At 34.1% G+C, this 18747-nt stretch overlaps 1 protein-coding gene across 4 annotated transcripts in view; it reads left to right on the plus strand.

Moving 5' to 3' along the window:
- The window catches only part of PPP4R4 (protein phosphatase 4 regulatory subunit 4), a 67041-nt gene that overhangs the window by 39473 nt on the left and 8821 nt on the right, over positions 1-18747 (plus strand). For 3 of the 4 annotated variants that reach the window (XM_018082680.2, XM_018082681.2, XM_025896071.2), the window contains 12 exons: positions 2356-2477; positions 3501-3623; positions 5781-5950; positions 6959-7078; positions 8579-8656; positions 10075-10158; positions 11437-11619; positions 12351-12456; positions 13221-13368; positions 15647-15791; positions 16654-16695; positions 16787-16861. In XM_018082680.2, the coding sequence (XP_017938169.1) occupies positions 2356-2477; positions 3501-3623; positions 5781-5950; positions 6959-7078; positions 8579-8656; positions 10075-10158; positions 11437-11619; positions 12351-12456; positions 13221-13368; positions 15647-15791; positions 16654-16695; positions 16787-16861 (1396 nt within the window). The remainder of the gene's footprint in view (positions 1-2355; positions 2478-3500; positions 3624-5780; positions 5951-6958; positions 7079-8578; positions 8657-10074; positions 10159-11436; positions 11620-12350; positions 12457-13220; positions 13369-15646; positions 15792-16653; positions 16696-16786; positions 16862-18747) is intronic. The other variant, XM_018082682.2, reaches the window with a different exon arrangement.

Raw genomic sequence — 18747 nt, forward strand, 5'->3', positions numbered from 1 at the left:
TTTGTCAATATTGTTGATATTTGTAAAACAAGAAATTTAACATGCATTTTACTAAACTGAATTACTGAATAATTTGAACTTGCATTTCTTTTTACCGTATTCATGGGTCTCATGTATCTTTATATATCACAAAATTCTGTTTAATGAGAGATTAAAGATCAGAGAAAGAGAGGGTTCTGTTTATTTTCTGGGAGTAACCTGGTGTTTTTATTCCATAACTACTGAGTTTCGAAGGGCAAGATGGTTCTACCTGTCATATTAGTTTGAGGATTTTTGATACCACCAAAATGGAAATCCACAGAAACATATTTGCAATTTTTAAAAAATTTCTTCCTCTTCTCCCCCCTATTTCTGGGTTTTGATTTAGGATGTCATACCCTTTTCTGCCATGACCATTCTTAGGCTGTATATTTTTGTCTCTGTCAGTCACCTTTGTTCCTCTTTTCTCATTTGTTCTTCCTCAATCCCATGAGATTTTTTTGGTGTCTTTTTTGAGATGCTGTCTCCGTTTCCACAGGTTCCTCTAACTTTCTCAGTTAACCTCTGTTTTAGCCAGTCTTAAAGTGGTGGGTTTGATAGGGGCAAATACTTTGTTATCAATTAGTGGTTGGTCCTGTGTATTTTAATTTGATTCTTTCTTCACCAGCTTTTATTTTTACCATGGATGTATAGACTGTTCTCTCTCTGAGGTTTTTGTCTGATCCCGTCCCAGTGCTTTAGATGCTTTAGTCTCAGAAGAAATTGTGAACATTCAGTATTTTCAGTATGAAAGCTATTTCAGTGTTTCATGTGGAGGCTGAATAAGTAGTAGGTAAATAAAGACAATTAACTAAACAGAAATTAGTATTGTTTAGGTAAATGTTGAAGGTATAATGTGACAACAGTCCCAATTATTTTTACTAGTTAGTGATATTACCACTAAATGATACATCATTTTATTGTAATTTTATTTGAACGTTTTAATCATTTGTTTCGAAGAATACTGTTAAGCTACCGCTTGATTTGCTTGTAATAGTAATAAACTCTGTAAGGTGCAAATCACTTCGGTGATGATTATAAACATTTGAAAGTGTTATTGTTCCTATTGATTTACAAAAGGGACAGCTGTTACTTCTTTAGTCGGATTGGAAGGGATGTTTTGGGCATTTTTATTTCAGCATCCTGGAGTTGTAATCAGTTCAGTATTGAAAACTGTGATTGAAAGATCGAAATGATGGTCTAAACTCTATGTACTTGGTTGCTCAAAGTGTCGTATGTAGTTTCATTTTTGTCATCTTGGTTAATGCTCGTGCAGCGTAACTTTATCAGAGTGTTTCCCTGTAGTTTTATGTCTTGGGCAGTACAAATGTTGAGAGCCAGATCCCTTGCTATTAAAAGTTGCTGAGGTCCCATTCTTGAGGTGTCGTGCTTCAAGTCCTTTCACTAATTGACAAGCAGACCAAGAGCTTGTCTGTGAGAGCAGGACAAGGTGGCCGTCTTAACTCAAATGCAGACAAACACTGGAACTTGACTACCATAAATAAAAAAATGAGCATGACAGAAAAAAGCCCAGTGAAAACAGTGGATATGTCTTCCTTGTTCTTGGTAGTAGGGCTATACTAGAAAAAATTTTTCTAGTCTCTTAGAGCAACCAAGAATCAGTTATACGCTGGGACATGGAAAATTATGCTGCTTAGTAGCTTTTACAGAAGCTATACTTTTACTCCAAGAAGCAAATCTCTTTTCATCTTCTTAATGCCAAGAACAAATTTTTCTGTGTCAAGAATATTTCACTTCTCCTCCCTGACCTCTCTGATTAAATTTTGATTTCTAAGACAGTCCCTAATACAACAATCTGCTGCCACTTCACTGATTCCAGTTCACAGGACTATCACACACAGAGGCAATACCAGTAATTACCAAGGTAAAAAAAGGCAAGCAGAACTCTTTCTCATCTTTGAAGTATAAGATTTCCAGACACTTCAGTCCAACATGGCTTATACTTAGTAATTTTTGGCTTTAGACCATCATATTGAGCATATTTGGTCAGGAGAGTTTTCTTAGTGAAGTACCTGTGCTCCTTTGATTTTTTTTTCAGACTACATTTTCTCTCATTTATTTTGAGCTAATTTGAATGCTTTTTTAGTGATAAAGTTTTGCATGTTAAATTTACAGGTTTCTTTGGCTGGCAAAGAAAAAAGTCCTGAGATTGACTGGAGGTTTTTGTATAATTTTCTTTTCCTTAGAGCTTTGTCAACTTTTTCTTCTTGACTCTCCAAAAAATAGCTAAATGAGTATTTCAAGAAAGAATTCTGTTTTGCTGTAGAATATTATTTTACTGTAAGTTTTCTTTTGACTCCTTGCCTCACGTTGCAGGACAGAACTAACAAAAACTGTGGTGCTTCCTGAATTAGTAGAACTGGCAAGAGATGAGGGCAGCAGTGTGCGCCTCGCAGCTTTTGAGACATTAGTGAATCTACTTGATATGTTTGATGCAGGTAAGAATTTAATTTAGGCTCACTAGCCAAGTTCTTAGTGCTTAGTGCATCTTATAATTGTATTGTTCTGTCTGTGTTTTTCAGACATTTCTAATTCGATTTTTTTATTGTTTTATCCTTTATATTTCCTTATATTTCATGTCTTGCCGTGCTTTATACATAGAAAATTTTAAGGGAGGTGAACTAGTTGTTAATAAAATCAGTTATTGTATTCTAAGTTTCTAATGTAATGTGGCTAAATGGAATGAGTAAAATTACTGCATAAATTACAGGAATATTAGGTTCCTTGTATTTAATTAATTTAATTAATTTAATACTATCAATACACAATACAAAATGTTAGCTCAAAAAATATTTACTGTGTGGGAAGTTGGTATGAATTACTACAATACGTTGTTGCATTTTAAACCATATGAAGTAGTAGATAAAGAAAAAATAAGATAGTTTTGGGGAGAATACCATAAATGGACTTTTTGCAGTTAGTGTTTATATCAGTAAGTATAATAGTAGGCTTATTTTCAAATAATTGAGCCTCTGGGTTGATGCTGTCAAGTTTGTGCTTCTCTTCACACTTCTCAGTCTTCTCTCCTCCTCGCCCACCCCTGATTGCTCTAACTACTGCTCTAAGCTATTGTAAAAAGCTTAGAGAAAGCAATCAGGGGTTATTTACAGGTTTTTAAGGAATGTGTTTCTAGAAATTTGGGTTGTGTGGTTTTTGTTTTCGTGGCTGAACTAGAAAATGAACATTTTTGAAAGTAGATGACCCAAAATTATGTCCAAGGGTTTCTTTCCCACAATATCAAAATATTTCTTCTACTTTGTTCAGCCATAATTATTTGATGAATTTTGTTATTGATATAGCATTAGAAAATCCTAATCCCTTTAAAACTTGAACATTTTAATGCAATTATTTTATTTAAATAAGTGAAAATGCATAAATTTCTTAACTAATTACATAAGTTCATCTCTGAACTTATAAGTGTTGACAAATGGATAACTTTGAAAATTTCTTTTATTTTTCAGATGACAGGAGTCAAACTGTTCTCCCATTAGTGAAATCATTCTGTGAAAAATCCTTCAAAGCAGATGAATCTATCCTAGTTTCTTTATCTTTCCATTTAGGGAAACTGTGTAATGGATTATATGGTATGATTTAATTTCTTTTTAAAAAACCTTGAAAATGGGGGAATATTGGAGAATTTAAACCCCTTGAAAAATATACAGATTTGAGTGTATCCAGTGAAATGGCAGTTAGTAAAGGAAATGTGGAAGTAAAAGTTTGACATCATATGTTGCATAAATACCAGATTTCGGAAATTTCCTCTTTGGGTGATCATCTGCTTATTGTTTGTTGTTGTTTTTGTTTTCTTTACATACGATCAGAGATGGAAACATGGTGGTTTATGTTTACTGGTTTGACTGATTTATTTGGGTGTTCTGGAGCTTATGATTTGGATGACTGAATTTTTGAAAATAGAGACATTTGAAAACCGTATGATGTTAATTTTGTGTGTGCACTTGATCTCCTTTTTAAAACACGGTACAGACTGTGGCCCATAAGGAACTTCAGAGGAGAAAGGAGACCTAATGGCATATGGATTTCCCAGCTGCAGCTGAGGCTAAATCTGCACCCATAATTTTTGTGCCCATAATTTACGCTCAAATTTTCACTTGAGCACAACAGATCTTTCCTTGATAATTCTGCCCACCGTATTTTACATGTGGGGGGACAGCAGAGAATCATAGGTTTACATTATAATCATAGGTTTACATTATAATTTCCCCTTAGACTCTTTAAAACCTTTGATCTTTCTTACAGTATTTGAAATAATCATTCATGATCAAAAGTGACCATTGCTTCACTACAAATTACTTGAAATGGCTGTTCCACAGTGTCAAACTGTTATTTCCAGAAACAGAGAGTTAGGACAGTTCATCCTGTATTTATCATGTCTTTCCAGTCTTCTTTTCTGTAGGTTAAATGACTTTAATTGCTATCTCTCTTCACCTCTGAACTCTGTCTGGCAAGTTTGTGTTTTTCTTGAAGTGTTATGCCTTGGGACAGCTGAACAAAGTGAAAGGGTTACTTCATGTATCTTGCAAGATGCATTGCTGTTTACATTTTTCAGTATGAAAAACTGCCTTTTTTGTTTTTTTAATAAATCTAACAGCTAGTTAGTCTTTCTCTTTCCTGGCCCTATGCAGGTGATGCAGATCAGGCTAAACGTGGTACCTTACTGCTGTCCTAATGAAATTATATAAGGGCCTATGTCCAGTTCCTGAAGATCTTTTTAAACTCTGTGTTCTGAAGAATAAGCGGTCTCGGTCCTTGGTTACTGTTATCAAGATACAGAATAAGCCCAACATCCAAAAAATAAACAGAAATACCTACCAGAACTAGGTAGACCTTTATACAGTTGCCTATATTGTCAGTGATCTATGGGTAACTTTCTCTTAGTTGTTTTTCCAAGCAGTTTTGGAGCGCCTTTGTAGTTCTTAATCTTTTCTTCCCATTCCCTTATTTTGCTTGTGAAAAACATGATCTTTGCTGTCTTTTTCCAAATTTGCCTTTTGCCATGTTGGCTACTGCTGGTTTTTCGTTTTCTTTTTGGTATTTAGAAGTAGATTTTTCAAATTTTTTTGTGTGTGTTTTCAATTTTTTCAAAAATTGAAAGTAACCTGCTTATCTGTAATGATATGGCTTGTCCTTCCCCTCTCCAGCTATTAAATGTCAGTACTACTTCAGCCCTTTTCTGTTCTGTTACTTGACGTATTTAAGTTTTCAGCAGCCTGTACTTAAATACTTGTGAATGCTGGAAGGAAGCCCATCTGACTCTGCACATTTTGAAAATCTTTCATATTTAAGGATTCACTGATCTGTTCCTTCTCTACTTAAATCTTGAATCTTTGTCACAGTTATTAATTGTACGGAGATTGATGGTACTGGTGAAATTTCAGAAAGAAAATAAAAGCTTTAAGCATTTCAGCCTTCTTGGTACCAATCACTGATAGCTTTCTTCTCTCTCTTGAGCAGAAAATTGAGCCTGTCCTTGATTAGTCTCTTGTTACTAATGCACTTGTAATTTTTTCATTTTTCTTGATAGTTGCATTCCAGTTTGTTCTGAGTACTTTGTGTACTGATCATACTCTGCTAGGCTCAAGATGGTGGGAGAAGGGATAAAATTGACATATTTGATAGATTTTTAAATGAGATTTGTTTTGGGGACATTATTAATAGCATTTGTAATGAGGAAAGTTTGTTGTTTTGTTTTGTTTTGTTTCATTTTGTTTTGTTTTTTTGAGGCATTTTTACTCCTGAACAGCACTTACGGTTTTTGGAATTTTATAAGAAACTTTCCACACTGGGTTTACAGCAGGAGAATGGACACAATGATAATCAACTACAACTTCAAACTCTGGAACAGGAAAAGAAGTATATTTCAGTGAGGAAGAACTGTGCTTACAATTTCCCAGTAAGTAACATTAAGTTAAGGGTAAATAACTTGTGTCATGCATATAGTTTACTAAATAGGACTGCATGAGTGATAGAGAAGTTATTCTCGAATTGTTCATTGTTATCTAGACTCTAGCTCTCTCCTACACAGTTCAAGTTAATAAGTTTGTCCAAAACAGTTACCTGGAAAGATTACTCTTTGCAATGCCTCAGAAAGTTATTGGCAAGTTTTGACTGAGCAAATGCTGTTCTAAGAGGTTACTTTTTCTTGTTGTTTCCTACACATTTTCTCCAAACTCTGAGCACAAAGGCTTCAAGAAAATGGCTATGAAACAGTCCCCAGTTTCAAACGACCCAAAGCTACAGTTTTGTGTTCACTGTGTGTCTTGTCATTCCAGAGAGTTGAAGATTGAATCTGAATGGTTAGATTCATGTTTTAGTCATGTTCCTGCCTGAGTACAGGAAGTGTTTTCAATTTTATGTGAGGTCTTTAAATATACCAGTCATGTTTCTGTAAATCTGTTTTGTGTTTTGACATTCTGCATTTGTATTCAAATAAAATATGCTTGCACCAAGAGCCAGTAGACAGCTATTTTTATTCCACCTTTTAAAGACAAGCAGTCTGTGCTTATTTGAGCAAAACCAAGGTATATACACACACAATCATGTTGCAATTCACATTCTTGCTTTGTTGCTTGCTAAAATGTTCTGTGTTTTTGAAGTAACCAGTTGCAGCTTTCACTAGTGTACAGAAACATTAACAATATTTATAAAACTAAGATTTTATATCTCACGGTTTTAGTCTATGTTGTAAGAAAAAAGGCTGCAGCATGTCTGGAAGATAATATAAATTCAGTTTAGTTTTCAACTCCAGATTTTGTCTGATGCCTGTGTTTTAACAAGGCCATCAAAAACTCCACACTTACTACTTAAAATAACAACCTGTTTTCTCTCAAGTTCATCTGATAATCTCTGGTAGTGTAGTCCTTCAGCTGTATAGTTAATAAAGGACATTATCTTTCCACAGGCCATGATTGTTTTTGTGGATCCAAAGAACTTCCATTTAGAACTATATTCTATATTCTTCTGCCTTTGTCATGACCCTGAAGTTCCTGTCAGATATACTATGGCCATAAGCTTCTTTGAAGTAAGTCCACAGTGGTTCTTTGTTACTACTTTGGTGTTTTTATTTTATTTTGTTTTCTTCTTTAAGTTTACACTTTACTGGTGTATGCTGGTTTTCTGTGAGGGATATTTAAGTTAAATGCTCAATTTAATATGAAAATACTTGGAAATTTTTGCAGATGTAAAAGCATATATGCTCTTATAATTCCATTCAGTTTATGTAAATTCTACTCAGTTATTTTCATAAAAGTTAAAAAATGTACAAATGCATAGGTGATATTAGCTATATGGAGTGAATTCCAGAAATTAAGATACTATTGCCTGAATATAGAAACCCATACAGGGAGATCTTCAAGGTTTTCAAAGTCTTGTACTGAGAATCCTTGTGTTTCAGTACTTGAGCTTGGCTTTTATCCCATTTTGTTGCTGGGGAAATTGGTAAATCAAGCAGTTTGCAGAAAACATTTAAGAAACTAGTAGAGGCACAAATGGCTTTATTTCCACCATCGTAAGAATGGATGGATTTCCAGTTCTCGTTACCTGTTGATACCTTCTTTTAATGAATGATAATCCAACATAATTGTTGCAATTGTAAAATTAACATCTAATTCTACATAATATTTTGTGTTAGATGTATAACACTGTTAAAGTACTGCCTGAATATAAGCAAAGTATTTTAGCTCATTTAAAAAAACCTGCAAAATTATACTGTGGTCTGAATGTACGTTTAGTTCTCGTTGATTTAATTTTAACAACATAACTAGGCAACCACGTGACAGCCAAAAATGAGTAGTTTATGGCATTCACTGCTAGGTGGGTTATTTAAAAAAAAAAATGAAGTCACTGTAGCCATTTCCTTAAAGCTTCATCTTGATTGGAAGTAAACTTTTATTTTCACTTGGCTTATGTAAATAAAAAAAAAAATTAAAAATCATCATCTAAATATTCCTTACGGCAAAAAATCTCATTTCTCAAGTTTGTCTTATGTTTGCTATAAAACCTTTTTAACAGTGTGGAGATGGACTGTTAGTGTTTTTTAGAAATTTACATGAGACTTGTGAGTCACAGTCAAAAACTCCAAAGAAGTAAGGAGTAAAAACTTCAGAAGGAAAGGTTGAGGAAACCTAAATCCAGGCTAAGCCAATTTTTACATTTAATCTTTTGTGAATTATATGGCAGGTTGACTTTAACTCTCCTGAGGTGCATGACGTACAACGTTTGAATATTCCATAAGGAATTTTTCTAGCCTTGCAGTACAGCCTTAAACATTTCTGGTAAATGTGAAATAGAGTTAATTCTAAAAGCATGTTTCATAGTTAGATAATAGACCTGTTTCTTGACTCATATTCTTTGTATAAGTGTATTTTTAATGTGATCAGTGGGAAAGCACACAACTTTAGGAGGCTGATATTAAACAAATTTTTCTGCATCCCTTCTTCATGCTTGCTGCAAAGTAAATATGTGTTGTTCTGCCATGAAACTAAAGAATGTTTCACCTTGCTATCTTACTGTCATTTTTTAGGTTGCTAAGCTTTTAAATTCTGATGTGTATACAATACATAAAGAACTGGTTACGCTTTTACAGGATGAGTCACTGGAGGTAATACATTTTTGTTGGAACTTCCTTTTCCTTGTTACATTGAGGCAGATTATTTCATGTTTAATAACTCTGCTGTAAGACAGTAGAGTAACAATTTGAAATGATCAACAGCTTTTACTTTTGTTTCACAGATGCTGTATAAAGATGACAGCCTTCTGTGAATAAAAAGGAGGAAAATAGGGAGGTGTTTGAATTTAGTAGACCCACACTGAATTTATTAGCTTTTAAAATATTAATTCTGAATAGTTTTAATTGCTGTATTATTTATTACCTTGCAAATGCTGGAAAGTTTTGGGTTTGATACTATATTATACTATATTATAATATACTATATTATAATAATAGGTGATAGCATTCAAGGTTTTTGCTTTGTTTTATTTTCATTCTCCAGCAGAAAAGGAGATGAAGAAAGTTGTGTGTGGTTCAAAGATCAAGATTTACAGAAAGAGTTTTGATCCAAGGCAACCTGCATAAATGAATCACTTAGCTATATTGCAGTCAACATAGTGAGATTTTTTAGATTGAAAAAAGAAAAATATTTATGTTTGAGAAAAAAAGCACCATTTCCTCTTCTACCAGTTACTCCAGTACTTGATCTTTTTTGTTTTCTATGAGGATCTTTGCATATGGCATGGAAAAATGAGTTCTGTATTCAGGTGCTCCTTTTCCTTTCAGTATCTTTTGTCAGATGTTTTCAAGGAAATTACAATTGTTGATAGAACATCTACTTACAATTTACGAAATTCTGACCCATATTAGAATATTTCTCAAGTTGAACACCTGAAAGTTGAGACTTAGAAGCAGCTGGTGATTTTGAAAAATTCCTTGTTTTGATCCCTGAATGTTTATTATATGAATAATATCAAATATTTTGAACTTTATCTTATATCCGTTATGAATTGTTGCAAAGAATGTTTAGTTACATACTTTTCTAGTCGAGCTTCAAGTCTCACAACATTTGAAAGGAGGGTTAGTCTATTAATGTAAGCTATGTATTCTATTTTTTCTATCAACTGCATTTTTTCTTAACACAGGAAAAAAGACTTTTAAGATGCAGCTGACAAACATAAAAAAGCATGTTTTTGTTTGTTGTGGCTCTTTGCTGCTGAAATATCGATCTTTGTCAAGGATTAATCTTCATTTTAAAATACTGTATGCTGTGGATAGTTTAGAAAACATTGTCTGATCACATAAACCAAAACTGAGACCTGTAGTACTTATATTACTTACTATATTAAAATACCAGTTGTAAATCTCAGTCCTCATCAATGCAACTCCAGTGCTTCTCCTTTTTTTTTTTTTTTCTCAACATGAGAGAGCAGTAACATAAGAGATGTCAGCAGGGATACGGTGGTGAGAATTAAAAATGGATTCGGGTTAATTTACAGACCTCTTTCATGCAGCCTTTCTTTAAATAGGTGTTAGATGCCCTAGTAGGTCACCTTCCTGAAATCCTTGAACTAATGGCTAACAGAGGAGAAAACAATGGATCAGAAAGCAAGGTGGGTATTCTCATGGTGTTTTTTTTTAAATTTCCTTTCTAAATGAAGGTAGTAGCAAAGTTTGGACACATTTGATATTAAATGGCTTTCATGATTCGTTTCTGCTTTGGAGAAATAAGAAGCTTCTGTTGTTTTTTGGTTGGTTTTTTTTTTTTTCTGATTGGTGACTTTATAAACTGTACAATAAAACCAGGGTTTTGAAAGATTAGACTCAATATAAAAATGAAGAGTTTATCCATGCTCTTTTTTCTGATTAACAACAGTTCAGTGAAAACAAAACTTGGTTTCATGCTAAAGGAGTGATAGCTAACACCGAATTTCAAATCCTTTTTATATTGATGTGTCAACTGCCCATGGTTGCCATTTTCAGACACAGCTTCTGCTAGAAGGAAATCTATTTCCTGAAGCAAAGGCATTGAATTAGGATTTAAGAGATCTGTATTCAGCTCCCAACTTTGCTAATTTAATCGCATATGGCTTTGGATGATGGTTTATTCCATGGCTCCTCACCTGTTAGATGGAAAAGATAATTTCTTGCTTCAAGATGCTGTTTTGAGCATACTTCCTAAACATATGGATAAATTCAGATATTGCTACAGTACAAGAACTGAATAAATTTATTTTCTTGTTCTGTATGAACAGAAGTTGGGAGTGTAGTTTAAGATTTGAATTTGTCAGACGTTTACAACTGTAGATACATCTGACATACAGCAAATGCAATGTCAAGTGTGGCAATCTATTGCATTTTTCTTAGTGCTAAAGAGAATTTAGCTTTGCTACTATAAATTATTTGCCTCCTGCTGAGAAAAGCTGTATAATTCCTACTAAAATTAACTAGGGAAGTGAAACAATAACTTCAAAGATTAAGAGGATAGAAGAAAAATGGGTTTAATTTGGTTTGAGAAAGAGAAGACTGAGGATAGTTGGTGTAAGGGTCTTCATATCTGTAAAAGGGTATTACAAAGAGAACAGTGTTTAGTTTTACTTTGTCAGGAGAAGGGGTTGGAGATGAAAATGTGTTAAGTACTGCAATAGCTTTTGGACTAGTAAAGTGGAATTTACTGCTTAAACCTTCATTAAATTTCATTACTTTTTTTTAAGAACAAGTTAGACTAGTATCTACTGGAAATGGTCACAGTTGATCCTGTCTGAGCAGAAGAATTAATTGACCCCTTAAAATCTCTTCCCTTCTTAAATTGTTGTGATGTGCTTTTTAAGCATAGTAACATGACACAAAGCTAGACAATGTAAAATTAATGTTTGTATTTCTGTTTCTAGTTACTGTCCATTCCTGACTTGATTCCTGCATTAACAACAGCAGAACAGAGAGCAGCGACTTCTTTAAAATGGAGAACACATGAGAAGTTACTACAAAAATATGCATGTCTCCCTCATATCATATCAAGTGATCAGATTTATTACCGTTTCCTTCACAGAATGTTGACAATCATTTTGACAAATGTGAGCCCACCTGTCACGTTCTCATTGTTTTTTGTTTATGCTAGTTAAAGCAATGACCACCAGATATTTGCTATGTGTAATATTTTATATGTTATGTTGATCTTAAAGTACTGTTTTTTGTTGTGTATGGTTTATCAAGCTATGTTTTTTTAATTAAAGTCTGAATTTGCTCTGAAAACTTCCCGCCATCTGAGGAGCAAAATTTGGACTGACAGTTTGTCATGGTTTGCCTCCTACCCAAGCCTTTTTTCCTTTCATTGTGTTCATTATCAGTTCTTTTCTAGTTAAATGCAGACTTTTTCCTCTGAGATATACCTTCTTTATCCTGATTCCATACATTTCTTTACATTGAGTTTGTTCTTTATGAAAGAACACTGTATTCCTAAAATAAATGGTCATTTAGAGCTACTAGTCTGAAATTTTACTGACTTAATTCAGGAATAAAGCTGTTGTTTTATTTTCTGACACCTGCAATACAGAAGGTGCCATGAAACATGGAATACTTTAAGTTGCTTATGAAATAGTTGAATATACAACTTGGGCAGAAGGAATAAAGAAGTGTCTCATGAATTGGCCAAACTTCCTTATTCCCCTGACATTATGAGAATTATTTCGAAATCTATAAAGTTAGGCTACTTTTTAGCTTTTTTCTTTTACTTCTAGAATTTTTATATGTTTTTAGTCATATTCTTTCAGATAGGTTTAATTGTGTTCCCTTTATTTCTTTCAAGAATGTCCTGCCAGTCCAAAAAGCAGCTGCTCGAACTCTCTGCATTTATTTGCGTTACAATCGCAAACAAGAACAGAGACATGAGGTTATTCAGAAACTGATTGAACGTAAGATAATTTTTCCTTGATTGCTTGGAGATGCAAGTTAGTTTTGACTGCAGATCTATTTAGAGTTATATTTATTCAGTGTAATTTTCTTCCATCATTGGAGGGATTACACTTGGAAGACATTCAGTTGCTCATACTATCACCAGGCAAAATGTACTGTGCATGTGTGAGGACTGTATCTGAAGCTAATGTAAAGGGATTGGGAAAGAGGCAGTGTAGGAAATTGATAATATGCTAAGATCCCTCCAACCTACTTCTTGTACCCAGAATTGCTAAGCTGTAGGTGCAGCAACATACAAAGAAGAATTCCTCTGTAGAAATAAAATTGTCTCGAGGCTTCAGCATAAGAAGTGCTGAATAAATCTCAGAAATTAATGTATTAATCAATTAGTCACCTTGACTTTTTGGTGTATGCTATGTGTTTTAAAGATAGGTTAGAAGTTTTAACAGTTACCATTAGCATTCCTTAATGCTAGTAGTAATTTTGATATACCTGTGACATGGTTTGAAAGGCATACAGGTCTTTGTTCAACACAGTAGCTAGTTCAGTTGCTATTTTTGCTTTTTCAAGTGCTCACTGACAGAAATGGTCATTGAATTCAGAATGTTAGTTTTTCACTAAAAGGAAGAGTTGAGATAGGCTGAGAAGTTATGCCTTTTGATGTGCATCTTTGTTATCTTCAAGTCAAAGGTCAACCTGTGAAATGTTTTCTATCTGACATTGAAAACTTGATAGATAATATCTGTGGATTTTTATTTTTCAGAACTGGGCCAAGGAAAAAGTTATTGGAACAGACTTCGGTTTTTAGATACTTGTGAATTCATTATGGAACTGTTTTCAAAATCATTCTTCTGTAAATACTTCTTTCTACCTGTGCTTGAACTTACACACGATCCAGTGGCAAATGTGAGGTATGAAGAATATGTAGCAGTGTACAGGAAAAAAAGCTTTAAATAATATATTAAGAAATATTGTTAGAGGTTTTATGACTTTTTTAAATAATGGGACTTGAATAAAAAAGTAAAGAGCCTTCAGGATGATCAGTATTAAAGGTGTAGGGGAGTATGGGAATGGTGTTAGAAAACCACAGAAGCAGGTCAGTCTGAGTGTTTGGGGACTGATCAAAAGCCTTAGGGTTTGGGAGTGAAGGGAACAATGAGGCAGAGGAGCCAGCGATAGATGAAAAGATTCATGGGTGTAGGGGAGAGTATAATTCAGTCTCCATTATTTTCCATGCATTTCACTGTCACTACATGTAAAGTGAAACACTCAAGGAATTCCTTCAGTGGTGTGAGCTTAACAAGTTATAACAGGTTTTACCTTATGTAAAAGTGTATCTACTTCATCTAATAATAATGCACAGATTTACATAAGCATAATTTGCACATACATGTGTGTGTTCAGTAAGCTTCACTGCATACTGTGTACTACTGAGTGAACTGTTTAAATAGACACTCTTTTAGTAACTACCACATCTCAACTCAGCAGGATATCAAAAACTAAGCCATTTTTTGCATATAGCTTAACATTCATGTCTCATGTCATTAAGTTATTAAAACAATAAACTAAATTTGTATATAATCTGAAGTAGCTTAGTGCTTTTAACAAATATTTTAATTAAAAGCTCTATTGATACAATATTAAAATTTAATAGAAACTTGAACCAACTTGCAGTCCCTTAGCTGGCATTAAAATTCATTTTTTCATAAGTATTTTCTGGATTGTTCTCTAACTCCTTTTACAAAAGGAATGCACTGTCTTCAGTGGAGTGAAGTTTAGAGGTTAGACATAGTTGTTAGCTGATGGTTTTAAAACAAACTTAGGGAGATATTATTCTGACTTTCTACAGTGTGGTGTAAATGTGTAGTGGCAAATGGTGAAAGTTAAAATGGAGGGTATAAAAATGGTAATATGAATTCATATGAGAAATTTTTTTGAATGTTTATAATCACAAAGTTACCATCTCTGGCACAGGAATGTTTCTGATCAGAAGGCAGTGGACTCTAAGAACAACAGAGCATACTGCCACGTATATTTCTTGTACCAGCTCCCTCAGTACCCTCAGGTGGATTCCGAATGGTCCCATGGACTTGTGTGTGTCTAAGTGGTGTAGCAGGTCACTGGCCATTTCCCTTTGGATTATGGGGATTTCATTCTGCTTCCCATTCCTATCTTCCAGCTTAGGGGGTTGAGTTCCCCGAGGACAATTTCAGTCCTCAGTACAAGACAGTCATAGTTAAATTCACCTAAGTACTTTATGCCATACAGATTGAAAGCAGGCAAAGCTGAGCTTCGCAGGGGCACTCTAGTGATAAAAATGTATCCACAGTGTCTGTGAGCAGCAAGATATTAAGTTTGAAGTTTCTCTTCTTTGTTATTTTATATGAATAATTTTTCTCTCTGAATTTACTGCATTTAAAATTGCTTCCTCAGTCAGTAGAGCAGCTTACAGCTTCTTACCCACAGTGTCCACCCCTTCCATTGCCTTGAGGACTGCTTTTTGGGCCTTTTTCTAGGCTGATTAAACTCACTAAGCCATCAGAAAACTCTTCAGTTTTTCTACCCTCTCCCTCAAGTAAATTAGTCTCCTGTTAGGTTAGTCAGTTGAGTGTTGGACTGACTGAGCTGATGAAAGGTCCAGTCAGTAGCAGAGCCAGGACAAGCAGAGGCAACTTCTAGATAGAAACAGAAAGATAAGGTAGTGGAAGGAAGGGCTGTCTCTTCTTAGGACCCAGTAAATAGTTAAATCCTTTTAATCTTTCCAATACATCTTCATTCTTGCAGTTGTATGGAATTGCAGTAACATGATTTTTGGTGCAACTCCTTTGTCACAATGGACCAGATTTGCAGGATATTTAGATAACTGATTAAGTTAGGTCTGTAGAAATCCAGAGGAAATTTAGGGAATCCAGAGGTCTGCTTATTTTTCCAGATTAAAAAAAAACAAAACAAAGACATGTTTATGGACTTCAAGATAGAGGACTGTAGTCCTGGTCTATGGCGAAGTTTTTGAAAATGTTGCAGTATGTCTGGAAACAACACATAAGCAACAATCACTTCTGAAAAATAAGAGCTATTACCTTAATTATTTTGTGTCAAGTGTAAGCATGCAATACATTGAGAAATCAATAATGTTTATTAAACATCTGCATTAAAAAGAGAATATTTGCCTTTTTTTTTTTTTGGTAGAATGAAGCTATGCTATTTGTTGCCAAAAGTTAAATCTACTCTGAAGATTCCCACTGATAAACATTTACTTCAGCAGTTGGAATTATGTATAAGGAAACTTTTGTGTCAAGAGAAAGACAAAGATGTGTTGACCATTGTGAAACGAGTAAGCATTTTTCTTTTTTAGCAGTGTTTTGTCTTTAGGGTAATCATTAAAAGTTAGGATGACTAAAGTTATGCTCTTTGTTGATTTTTTTAACATAAGAACAGGAGATTAAAAAATTTCACTGTCTATGATGAAATTTTGAACAATTAAAAAGAAGATGTAGTATAGTGCCTTCTGTGAAATTTAGTAGCATTGATGTTTCCTTGGTTACTTATATTGCAGTTATTTTCTAGTAACTGAGATTCAATATTTTGGCTCAATGACCATTTATGAAAAAATAGCAGATGACTAGAGACAGGATTAAATGTTGATCCTAGTAAAACTGATTGGGTCTTTGAGATAGTGATATCTTGTTAATCTGTGTTATACAATATACAGATAAAGCATTGCAGAATTTTGAAATGTTACAAATGTCTTTGTAATGTGAATATTCAAAAAAGTGCATCTTTAAGGAATGCCCATACATTCAAATTTAGAAACCATGAAGTGAAATAGCTAAAGTAGGTGGCTTCCTTACAGGGCCAATCTGCAGCAGAGGTTGGATGAACACCTGCATGGAGCCTTCTGAGTTATTCACAGATTCCTGAGTTGTTCTTTTTCAGTCTAGGTTCCTAAGCTTGTGCTCTAGCCATTCTTGCTTCAGTGCTTGAGTGTATTTTGAGTTCCATGTAGATATTCTATGATTTTATTCATTTTGAGTCTCAGCAGGACTCTGAGAATACTCTCTGACAGTTTTTAACTGCATCGTAGCACAACAATAAAAGCATAGGCTTCAAGTATTTAAGAAGAAAGGACAGTTTTTTCCTTAAAAGCATGGCATGCTCTTGAGTAATAATAAATATTGTTTTAATTTTCTTTATAGACAGTGTTAGAATTGGACAGAATGGAGATCTCTGTAGATGCTGTAAGTATTTACTAGCTTTAATACTTACCGACTACTTTAAATTTCCATTTTCATGTAGTGATTTTTTATTTTTATTGATTTTATTTTGAAGTTTCAGAAAAGATTTTACGAAAATGATTTATTGGATCAAGAAAAAGAGAGACAAGAGCATCTCCTTTTGGAAATGGTATATTTTATCAGTACACTGTCATTTTTTTAACAGATCGTAGCTAAATATTAATGAAGCAATAATTTTAAGGTAGGGGAAAGGGATATTAAGGAGAGACCTGTTAGTTTCATAATCTCTGTATGGTTTCATTTTACACTTTACAATAAGGTTAAGTCCTTCAAAGTAACAAATAACATCCTTTTCTAACATCCTTTTCTTTACTGGCTAAATTCTGCTTATCAATTAGAAAGGCAAACTGGAGTTTCTTGAAAAATACCACGCATAACATAATAAACTGATTACTGGAACACCTCAGAATTCACATACAGCTTCCCTAGGCAAGGAAATTAATGTCATAACTTCTTTTGTCCCAAGGAGGCTGAAGGAGGCTCAGTCTGTTACAAGCTTTGTTGTTAGCCAGAAAAAGAAGAAAAACAAAAGCTGCAGTAGGCACTTCACCACATAGCTTACATCTTCACCACGTACTACATTTTCCCAGAGCCAAGATTAGATTACTGCAGTCCTCTGTGTCTTCCGTTCTGCTGCCTCCTCTCCAGCCCGAGGTGGGAGAAGCTAAGAAGCTGATAGGATTTAGAAGATCCTGAATTTCCTTAACACGATTCCTTTGACTTGTAATATATGAACTTCTCTATAGAGAACCAGAACAGATTCAAGACTGTCCAAACAATTTAATTGTTTCCTACATTTGTGGTCCACTTTGATTTCAGTAGGTCCTGCAGGTCTTCTCTTGGACAGCTGATTTGCTCAGTATAAATACACCTGATTTATGTCCTTCCTGCCACCTCCCATTATCACGAGCAAGCAGTTCAACTTTGTTCTCAGGACCTGCATACACACATTCCAAGTCTTGAACTTAGCTTTAACAGTCTTCAAATGGATACAATGAATGCTTTTATAGTGAAGGCATTTGGGGCAGAAGAAAATAGCCTCTGGTGTGCTCTGTGTTACTGTGTATTGTATGATAACATTAATTTTTACACTGTTTCTACAGCTACACTTTAGAATTCCTGTGTTATAGTCCATTGATAGGGGCAAACCTTCTGTATCACAAAGGCCTCAGGCATTGTTTGTGACAGGCATGCTTTTGGGGAACCTGAGGTGTACACAGGAAATTGGGACATGTTGCAATCCCGAACAGATGAAGAGCCATTCAGCCCACTTAAATGTATCTGACTGCTAAAGCTTTAATACTGAATATGTTAATAAGTTTCCTTACTTTTAGTAGACTTTGTAGAAACTATATTCCAGAAACCTTGACTGTAATTAATTACCTCTTCTTTTTTTTTTAACTTGGGTAGTAATTAGAGTGACATGAAAAAAAATTGAGTAGAACAAATGTGGTTCACTTAACAGTTTTTATTTATGAAGATGGTACAGAAAATAAGCTAATATTATATAATTTTTTGAAGTTGGAGTGATATCTGTTCACCAAATAGAAGATATTTTAAGGCTACCTAATGTTACAGAAAGGCAAAAAAATTCCGTGACCATGAACAATTTTACATAGCTGATTTTGTTTTGCATAAAGATTTACAAACTGTAGATGTTAATTTGAGACCTTTATAATATTTGAGCATGTGACACACCTTAGCATTAGAGAAAAACATTTTCATTGAATTGTATTTCATTTAATTAAAAATATTGCCAGTGCTATTTTCAGAGTATTTGTGTAACAGAAAATTTTTACATTGCCAGCTGACAATTTCTGTATCTTTTTTAATATAAAAAACCCCAAAGGCCAGGCATTATTTTAATAATAAGTTATAGATTTGAACTTCAACTCTGAGCTTTTTTCAGAGTGTGATTTTTATGAGCTATTTTGCCTGATTTCTTCCAGTATTGTTTAATTGGTTCTCTGGATATTCACTAGGGGTTGAACTACT

This window comes from Manacus vitellinus, unplaced genomic scaffold, assembly GCF_001715985.3.
Source record: "Manacus vitellinus isolate BGI_N305 unplaced genomic scaffold, ASM171598v3 scaffold_6_pilon, whole genome shotgun sequence".
Classification (NCBI taxonomy): Eukaryota; Metazoa; Chordata; class Aves; order Passeriformes; family Pipridae; genus Manacus; species Manacus vitellinus.